Source organism: Sciurus vulgaris, assembly GCF_902686455.1.
Source record: "Sciurus vulgaris genome assembly, chromosome: 4".
Classification (NCBI taxonomy): domain Eukaryota; kingdom Metazoa; phylum Chordata; class Mammalia; order Rodentia; family Sciuridae; genus Sciurus; species Sciurus vulgaris.
This window is the reverse complement of record NC_136464.1, coordinates 85,437,284-85,447,689: the sequence shown is the minus strand read 5'-3', so window position 1 is coordinate 85,447,689 and position 10,406 is coordinate 85,437,284. Positions and strand designations below refer to the sequence as shown.

Below are 10,406 nucleotides of genomic sequence, written 5' to 3'. Positions count from 1 at the left end.
ACAGAATGAATGAAGTGGTAGTTCCTATGATTCATAATATGTATACAGGTTTTGCATTTCTCAGTGCAATCAGTGATTTATATTCAGATTTGATAATACTCTTAAAAGTTTTTTTCAAGGGAAGACATAACTGTAAAATATCAGTACTAGAATAAAGTCCCGTAGATTTATTTTGGAGTGGAGGATGGCCAGGGTAGTACTCAGGTTGTGCTAGCACAGCACTTTGTTATGTGGAAGACAGGTTTTATAAGCAACCATGGAATCCAGCTAGTTGGTCTAAACAGGCAAGTGTACAGATTACTAAATTTCAGTAGCTACTTTCATTACATTGGGCCCATAACTGCCCTGGCATATTTCACTGACTGATAAAGAGTGAAAATACATAATAGTCATGTTAGCAAGGGCAACTTGGGAGAAAACGTTTTGAGGGAATAAACTTAAAAAGTTTAAAAAAAAAAAGTAATAACTGATAAGCTGTATACATTGCTCTCTTATCAGTGGGAGAAGAGAGATTTGGTGGAGGGATGCTTTCTGGTTTAAAAATTATTAAGGTGTGTCTGTGTTTTTTTAAAGATAGCACTTGAATAGAGGGGCATCTGCATGGCAGATATGCAACCGCCACAATGTGCATTGAAGACAAAAATAACGCTGTTGTGGGTATGCAGCAGGAGTCTCAGTAATCAAGCCAGTGGCCTTTGTGAGGAAGGGAAGGGGCTAACACGGCAGTGGACTGATCCAAATGGCTCCAGGAGTTGAGTGTGGGTGGGTGGCTTCTGCCAGCATGAATTCTTAGAGAAATGTCCTTTCCTTAAAAGGAAAATAACTTTTATATTTAGAGTACATCAGGCATGATGTGCATTTATTAGTCTGGTAAATAAAAAACCACTCAGGTAAGAACACTCGCTCATGGCAGTTTTCAAGCATGGAAATTGCTTTCTCAAAGTGTCATCACTTTTCCTCTAAAAAGGCTGCTAATTAGAGCAGGTTTAGTAGTTCTTACCTTAAGAAAACTTGAATTATTTGGGGGAAAATACTTTCAAAAGATAATGTATTTCACATTCACAAACCCAGCAACCTGGAGTCCAATTTTCAGTATTTTAACTACCTCAGTAATGCTATGAATGTAAGATATTGGGATAGAGATCCTGACTTGAAACAACAACCAGTGCCTGTGGTGATTTAATGTCGTCAAATGCTTTTATTGATTGGTTTATATGTCATTCTTGTTATAGACGAATATGCCTTTTTTAAAAGCTTATTAACACTTTTCCCAATTTATATTTAAAAAAGCTAAAGAACACTGGATTAATCTTGGGGGAGGGGGGAGAGAATAAAATAATTGATTACTATTGCTGCATACCCAGGGTGGGTGGGTTGGCTGGAAAACCAGAACTGTTTTTAAAACATTAGGTTTCATTATAAATACAACTCACAAGTGTTAGCTTTGGGAGGGGGTTGGGTGGGGGAGTTGTGTGGGTTTTGTTTTGTTTAATTTATTGATTGATTAGTCTGTAAAGTTGTTCGGTTTTTTTGTTGTTTTGGGGTTTTTTTGTTGTTGTTTTTTTGGTTTTATTTTGTTTTGTTTTGTTTTGAGATTACTGGACCATCATTAAATGTGTACTGTGAAGAGATTAATATGTATCAAGGGCTTTACCAAAGTCCACTAAATAAACACTACTCAAGTACAGACTGCAAACCAAAAAAAAAAAAAAACTGATTACATTAGCAACAAAAAAGTGTTTTTTCTTGAGTTGATGTCAGAGGCAGTTACTCCCCAAAATGTTAAGTAAAACAGTGTACAACATCAGTATTAAAATGTTAAATTTTACATTGTCTTTACCACTTTGATCTTCTGAACAATTTAATTGAGCAAAATAAGGTAAAAGATTACATGTTTATTTCATCTTCAGGAATGTAAAGGTCTAATTATTCAAACAGTTTTTATTATAAAACTAAACTCTGAAGGTGTCTACAGAGTTGGCTTTTTAAAAATGGTTTTCTTTAAATCAGTAGTCTAACAAGGTTTAGAAAAGACAAAACTCTGTTCAGTGTTTCTGACAAAGTAGAAAGGGTGAAAACATAAATAAGGCTTTAATTTGGCAAAATATAATACAATGCCTTCTGTTATCCTCAAATGAACGGTTTCCCAGTCACTTCACTCAAAGGCCTGGTAGTGTTATTTCTCCTTTGTGAGCTGTTGATTTGCTGACTGTAGCAACTGCTGCAACTGTGTTAGAGTCTGATTTAGACTTACAAACATTTTCTCCTTTTCAGAAGACTCCGTTTCTGAGGAAACTTCACTATTCTTAATAACAATAGTGTCTCCAGCAGCTTTTACTATTTTGGACTGGATAAGATCTGGTGACTGTTGGGCCTTATGCAAATCACCAGCTACCTTCTGTCTTTCGCTTTGTTCGGTTTTAAGTTTTATGACTGTTTCATTTAACTGTGTCTTCAACTCTCTGACTTCTGTAACATAGGTAGATCGTTCAATTTCTGCCTTCTCTAGTTCCATTTCCAAATGCTCTCATTCTCTTCTCAGATTTTCGATATCTTTGTTTTCTCTTCTTAATCGCTCTAGCTCTTGCTCTGAAGATGTAAATGATGACTGCATCTGCTTAATAGTCTTTCGTGATTCATCGACCTTCACTTTCCATTTATTTTCTTCCTGCTCCACACTTCTCTGTAGCTTCTGTAAAATTCCTTCTGTTTCCGCAAGGACAGACATATTTTTCACACTCCAGCTGTAAAAGTGTGTGCATTTCATCAGCTTCTTTCAACTTGTGCTCTAGAACCTTAACCTCCTCTGAACCTGAAGTTCCAACTATACATTCTTTGGCCTTCTTTTCAAATCCACACAACCATTCACTGTAATTCAAATTAGAAGGGACAGACACCTTTGGAAATAATTTTTTGAGAACTTCATTAGCCTCCAACTCAACAGCTTCCACCTGTTGCTGTCTTTCATTATTTTTCTTCCTTTGGTGTTCAGCAGCATCTTTCAAAGAATCTAACTCATTCTGGAGACCAATTATTTCCTTCTCTTTGTCTGAAATTGCTTTCAATAATTCTTCATGAGGGGGAAAGTGGATGCCTGCTGGTAATTCTGATGCTTAAGCTGCTCAATCTGGGATTGAAACAATTTGTTTTCATCTTGTACCGCCTGTAACAGCTTTGTTTTGCTAGAAAGATCACTCTCCCTCTCTTTTAGCATAGCCTCTATTCTCTTCATTTCATTTTCTTTCTCTTTCAACACAATTTCAAGTTCTTCAAATCATGATGCAGAACATGCCTCCTGCAAGTTATGTTGTGCTGCTTCCTGCATGTAAGTCTTCAAAGATTCATTTTCTTCTTGCAGATCCTGTAACCATTTTTCTCTATTGGCTAGGTCTTTCTCCTTCTCTTCTATAAGAGCCTTCATGGTATTCATCTGTTCCTCCTTTCCTTTTAATAAGTTCTGAAGCTCCTGAACTTGAGAAGCAATAGATAACTGTTGAGCCTTTTCAAGCTGGACATTTCCTATTTCTTCTTTTAGAGTCTCTATTTCCTGTTTCAAATCCTGAACAGTTTTCTACTTATTAGCAACTTCGAGGAGTTCAGCTTCCAGAAGCTCTTCTACAGACTTGATCTTTCCATCTTTTTCGTGGATCACCTTCTTAAGTTCTTCAACTAAAGATGCAAAAGAAACCTGATCATTTTGCTTAGCCTTTAAATCTTGAACTTCTTTCGTCAGAGATGAATTTTCTGTTCTTATTGCCTGAATAAGTCCAGTTTCAAGTAATTCTTCTACAGTCTTTAACTTCTCATCTTTTTCTTGAATGCATTTTTCCATTTGTTCCACAATATCTTTATTAAGTTGTTCAGAAAGAAGAGTTTGTAGTTTCTGAACTTCCAATTATAATCCTTTGTTTTAGTCATTTAGAATCTTAAATTCAATTTTGTTTGAAATTTCACACTGTAGCTGCTCTTCCAGCAATCGTATTTTATCATCCTTAACATGAATACTTTTTTGCATCTTCTCTAATTCATGTGCTGCAGCAGCCTGCTCATTTGCCAAGGCCTGTGATTTCTTTTTTTTTTATTTTTTATTTTTTTTTTAATCATGTTGTCCTTTTAATAAGGGATTTTACTCAAAAGGGTAGCTTTGAAAATACCTAGCTTGTGAAACCAGAAAAGCCAGGGAGCCGCCTCACCTTGAACGCCACCACACAAGGCTGCGGGCCGCTGTGTTTGCAAACTGTTACCAACACTGGAAATCAAGCGCGCCACTTTGAGATCAGAGCCAACGTTTAAAATTAGGAGGAGGATGTGTGTCCTACTTGGATTCAAGAAGGGACAAGTTCTCATTACAGTGAAACAAAACACAAAAAGTAAACAAATCTTTAGAAATCACTAGATATATATGTGTGTGTATATATATTATATAATTAGGATTATCGTCAACATTTAAAACTATTAAAAATAAGGTTGCCACCTTACCTTTTCTTTTGGTACTGGGTTATTATTTTTTAAGAAGAAAAAAAAAAAGATTTTGCCCAGACTAAATTTAGTTTCCTACCCTCACCCCTGCTTTCTGCTGCGTTGTGTCCCCCGCTCCCTGCTGAACACCCAGAGTCCCATCGACTCTTGTTGGCAGGAGGCAGAGCAAGCTTTAATTCTGGCCGTCAGGCTGACAGCTCCACAAAAGCACAGCTGAGCAAGGAGTTGAGTTCTTCCCCAGGAAGAAAACACAAGTGCCCGTCTCGGGCCTGCAGAATCTTCCAAAGGCGCCTCTCCCTTGCTGCTGTTAACTGGTTTGTTTTGCCTAGAAGCAAGATGGCAATCTTAATCAAAAGGGAAGCTAGATCTTTAAAATAACTTAAAAAATCATTTTTATATAAAGCAGCAAAAACATATTTTCCTCTCTGCAGAAAGAAAACTGTTAACAGGGAACATGGCGATGTAAATGGACTGTCCACACACTTCTGCTGAACTGGATTTGCCGAACTGGCACTGCACTTCAGAGCTGCTCTCTCGCCTCCTCAGCACTACCTGAAGAAGATTCTTTGGCGTCTTCATTAGCTCTTTTACTTCCTTCTAGATCTAGATTTTCATTTTCGGACCTGGTCCCATTGGGGATAGAGTTTTCGCCATTGACTAGCCCGTTTTCTGCAGCCTTGGCTTTGCGGACGGCCTCCTTGAGGCTTAAGGACTCCTGCACCCCAGCCTCCTCCTCGAGGTTTCTCAAGACCAGTGGGAGCCTCGAGTCCCCGACGCTGCCCTCCAGCAGCCCAAGGTTACTCTCCTCGTATCTGGGGAGCGGCGCCCTCTCCTCCATGCGTTTCCGGTAGTACTCCCGGTTGACACCCGCGCTCTTCACTGCTTTCTCCAAAATCTCCTTTTCACCTAAGCGCAATTTGATGGCCATTGTTGCACGAACAGAAAGGTCATGGGTTTTCAGTACGGCTTTATCTTCCTCAATCGTCGTTTTATATGTTTTTAAAAGAAGTGAGGCTCTGTCTTCAAGAAATGTCCACAGTTTGACCTCATTGTCCCAGCTAACAGGAAACTCCGAGTTCCCCAAGGTGAAGATCCTATCGATAGCATTGTCTCCGAGCAAGTGTTCTTTCAGTTCCTCTTCGGTCATGCAGAATACTCGGAGAAAAGCCAGAAGCTGTGCGGAGATGGGAGGCTCTGTAAAGTGCAGAGCAAAGACACTGGAAGTTGGGATGCCAGCGCGCGCCAGCACCTCGGCCTTCATGGCATACAGTCGGTCGCTCTTACTCACTCCAAGCTTGATTTTCACTCTGTCGTGTGAATTATTGTCAAAGAAAAAACCACTGTGGATCACAAACTCTGCATTTGACCGAGTGCCATAAAAAATGTAAATCTGCTCTCCAGCCCGGAAGTCCTGCAAAGCCACACACTCACAGCGGTCATCCTCCAGGTTGTAGCCAGTGGTGATCAGGCCGCTGGTGTGATTGCACATGTCCCATAGAGGGATCAGGGCCAGGGTCACCCGCCCGGGAACCATCCTCCGTGGGAATTTGGTTTTGTCGAGTCATAACAGAAGAGACTGCCCACCTGTAGTCCTCGTAAGTGAAAGAATCCTTCAAGGGCAGTTTGCTGGCATGCGGGTGGGTCTTGATATCTCTTGTTGCTCTCAAACCGAAGCTCTCTTCTTTGAAGTTGACCATTTCAAAACCTTCAACAGAAGCCCCGTTTTCAGAGGCCCATTTCATTAGATCAGGAAAGTAATCTTCTCTTTTTCCATCAAAAGTAACAGAAAGACCTTTCTGCTTTTTCCGTATTTTCTCCACCAGAGATCGGATTTGTACATACTCTTCCCATTCCTTTCCTGGGCCAGGTGCAGGACTGCTGCATTTCTGCAATAGTTCACTGGTCAGGTTCAAGATTTCCTTCGGAGACACAGCAGCTGTAGCCCCAGTGCCTGATTTCTGAGTTTTTACTCGACTCTTCTTACCCATTTTCTAACTGTCCGCACCCTTTCGCGCAGCGGCGGCGAGACAGTCCGGTCCGGACCCCACCGTCCGCCTCAACCAACCCCCAGGCCGCGGAGGCGGCGGCGGCGGCCGGACGGGAGGGGCGGGACGGCGGCCTGAGACGGCCCCGCCACCGCGACCCAACCCCAAGGCCTGTGATTTCTGTACTTCAGCTTTTAATAAGAAATTCATGTTCTGTATATCCTTAAGTTCCTCCTCTTTACTTGCTAAATAATCATGTTCATTTGCTAAAGAATCTTCAGTCTGTTTTATTTGCTTATCCTTTTCTGCAATCACTTTATGCAATTCTTCTGCTAGAGCTGAAGCGGAGGTCTGGGCTGCCATCTGGGAATGGAATTGCTGAATCTGAGCTTTCAAAGCTTCATTCTGCTCCAAAATATCCTGAACTTGCATTTGTAGAGACTCTTCTTTGCTCACCCTTTTTTGCTCTGATTCCATTAACTGCATTAGTCTTTGCTCCAACTGTTGTTTTGATACCAAAGTATCTGTAAGCTTACTATGCAGACTCTGTACTTCATTTTCTTTGGCCACAAATTTACTCTGTAAATCTTGCTGTGCTGCCTCAAGTTCTGCTGTTCTCTTCCTGATGTAGCTTTGAACTTCTTCCCACCTTCTCTCAGCTTTTTGTAGCTGAACCTTTAACTGAGTAACTGATTGCTCTGCATTCTTCTTTTGGACTTCCTCTTGCTGTAGCTTTCCTGTTTTTTCAGTCAGCTTATTCACCAACCTAGCATAATCCTGGCGCAGTTTATTGAGTTCTGCAGACTGCTTGCTTTCCAGTTGGTTTGTAGTGTTGCTGACAGCATCTCTCAATATACCATTTTCCTGCTTCAAGTGAGCTATCTCTGCTTCCATCTGCTCACGAACTTGCTGAAACTTCATCTGCATCTGTTGGGTCTCTTGGTAACTGACATGCATTTTGTTTTGAAATACATTATGTTCCTTTTCTAATGTTCCAATTGGATCTTTCACCTTTGCTATAACTGCACTGCTTCTTTCTTTCTCTGTCATCATTTCCTGGGTTAACTGCTTACACCGATCCTTTGTAGCAGCAGCATCTTCCTTCATAGCAGCGAGCAACTTGTCCTTTTCCTGAAGCTGATGTAGAAGTGCAGCCAATTCTCCTTTACTTGACTTCTTTAAAGCATCCTGTAACACACCAGATTTTTCTTTCAGCAAGTCTACAACACAAAGGGCCTCATCTTCAGAAAACATCATAGTCTTCAAGGACAGAAGAAAATCTTTAAATTTCATTTCAGCATTTTCTTTGTCAGTTTCAATCTTCAATTTTTTAGCCCCAGATTTCTGGATTCCTTCTAATTGGTCAGATTTAATCAGATCAATAACTTCTCTCTTATCTACCACAAGATTTGCGTTAGTATTATCCATCAAAGGAATATAAGTAGTTGCATGAATAAGGTGTTCATTCACCAAGACATTTTCTGTCTTCTGCTTCTTTGATGAAGTCTTCTTCTTTCCTGATCCACTTTCTTGTTTAGTCTCCTGATGGAGGGGTAATAGTTCTTGCTTTTTTGAAGGTGCCATGAGAGCTTCCACCTTTTTATCCTGGTCATCACTTCCATTTTTAGACTTCTTCTGCCCTGGTTTCTTCTTTGAGGCAGCTGCTTCAGAGGGCAGGGTGGATTGTTTTGTAACTGGGACAGGTTCTACTTTTTTGCCAGGTAACTTTGATACATCACTTTCTTGATGACTTGCTCTTCAAGTGAAGGTTTTTGTTTCTTTTCCTTCTTCTTTCTTTCTCTAACACTACTTGAAGTTTCAACCACATTCAATGGAACAGGTACAACTTGCTTATCTTCTACAGCCAAAGCATCAGAAAATTTAAAGTCTTGAGGTACACTCTCTGAATCAGATTCATGGAGGTTTCCATTCTGGATTTCTTTCTTTTTATTCTTTTTCTTTTCTGCCCTCTTTTTATCTGGTTTTGTAGGAATAAGCTTTTGTTCTCTTTTCTGTTTTGCAAGAACTTCATCATGTATTTGATACTCTTGACAAAAATGTGTGATTTAAGAGTAATCATAAAGAAACATGGAAAAAATCCATTTCCATGTCATGAAAGTTAAAAGAAGACTGAGTAGCATTGGAGAATTCAGGAATCTAAGGAATGCAACTAAGTGCATTCCCCAGACCTGAATGGAATCCCTTTGGTTATAAAGGACACTGTTAGACAAGTCACAAAACTTGAAAAGAATCTGAGGATTAAATGATAGAATGTATCATGATAGAATATATTAGCATTAACTTTTCACCATGAAAGTTCTATGGAAATTATGGAGCATGTTCTGACTTACAAGAAATAATTTATAATCATGAATGATGGAAAGTGTCAAAAATTTACTGTCAAGTGGTTCAGGAAAACAAAGTTCTTTATAATAGAAACTGGAACATTAACTTTAAGACTATTTCCAAAAAACTGAATAAACAAAGGAGAAATATTTAAGGCCTTAGACATTCCCATCAGGAAGAAAACATGTCAGTACTTAAAACAAAAACTAAAAAAAGTTGATTGCACTATAATAGTTGTAATACATCAAAATATTTGTTTTGTCACAGTATTGACATGGCAAAATAATTCTGGTCTAAACCTTCAGGTCCATATTTGGAAATAAAAATTGGAAAATACAAGTAAGTCCTCAATAATGTGACAATTAGCTCCATAAAGTATTAATGACCACTTGGTTATTAGTGTACTATTTAATCAGCTGGCATTTAGGTGGTTTCAGTATGTAAAACTCAAAGGGATATGCACTGCACTTCAAATTTAGTTGGAAACACCAAGAACATTTTAAATATTTTTAAATTTAGTATTTGCTCACTTTTAAACTTTGCAACATTGTACATTACTCACAAACACACACATATACACATTATCATCACCAAAAATAAAATCTAATTCCACTATAGTGGAAAAATATAACAAACATTTTAGTATCCCTAAGCTTAAAAAAATAACCCCAAGAATTTATAAATGGAATAACATCTGATTAAAGAACTTCTTAATCTGATTAAAGAATTTCTTAATTGCAAAGGAAATAATTAGAAATGTGAAGACAGAACCTATAAAATGGGAGAAGATCTTTCCTATCTACACTTCTGACAGAGCTTTAATGTCTAGAATATATAAAAATTGCAAAAACTTTACACCAAAAAATTAAATAACCCAATTAGCAAATAGGCAAAGGAAGTAAACAGAAAATTCTCAAAAGAAGAAATACACATGGCCTACAAATATTTGAAAAATGTTCAATATCATTAGCAATAAGGGAAACGCAAATCAAATCTATGCTGATTTCATCTCACACCAGTCAGAAGGACAGATGTCAAGAATAAACATAATAAATGCTATAGAGGATGTGGAGATAAAGGAAAACTTTTGTACCATTATTGGGATGGCAAATTAGTGAAACCACTCTGGAAATCAGTATGGAAGTTCCTCAAAATACTAGACAGGGAACTATCAGCTATACCATCTTTCAGTATTTCTCATGAAGAATTAAAGTTATCTTTCTACAAGGATACATGCATACCCATGTTTTCAGTAGCACAATTCGCAATTGCCAAACTATGGATCCAGTGTAGGTGTTCATCAATAGATGAGTGAATGAACAAATTATGATCTATATACAAAATGGAATTTTATTCAGGGAGAACACAAAATGAAAGTTTGTGACCGGCAGCAAAATGAATTATGTTAAGCAAAATAAATCAAACTCAGAAGGTCAAGTGTTGTTTGTTTTCTCTCACAAACAGAAACTAGAGAGAAAAACCATAAATAAACATGGGTCTAATCTTATGAAGATCAAAGGAAGACCAGTAAAGGAAAGGAATCAAGTGGAGAGAGTGAGTGTAGGAGGGGGGAAGTGTTAGAGAGTGAGGTTGGTC

General features: G+C 38.6%; 1 protein-coding gene and 1 pseudogene across 2 annotated transcripts; both read right to left on the bottom strand.

Annotated features, from left to right (window-relative positions):
- Positions 1–1,714: 1,714 nt before the first annotated feature.
- LOC306659669 (kinectin-like) lies at positions 1,715–8,496 on the bottom strand (annotated as a pseudogene). The gene is made up of 2 exons: positions 6,636–8,496; positions 1,715–4,060 (listed from the first exon to the last, which is right to left on the bottom strand). The product of its transcript is annotated as a kinectin-like (transcript).
- Positions 4,098–6,614, bottom strand: LOC306659668 (actin-histidine N-methyltransferase-like). The gene is given in 2 exon segments (XM_079137340.1): positions 4,098–6,014; positions 6,016–6,614. Coding segments are annotated over 2 exon segments (1,467 nt in total). The 5' UTR covers positions 6,468–6,614; the 3' UTR covers positions 4,098–4,999.
- Positions 8,497–10,406: the final 1,910 nt, after the last annotated feature.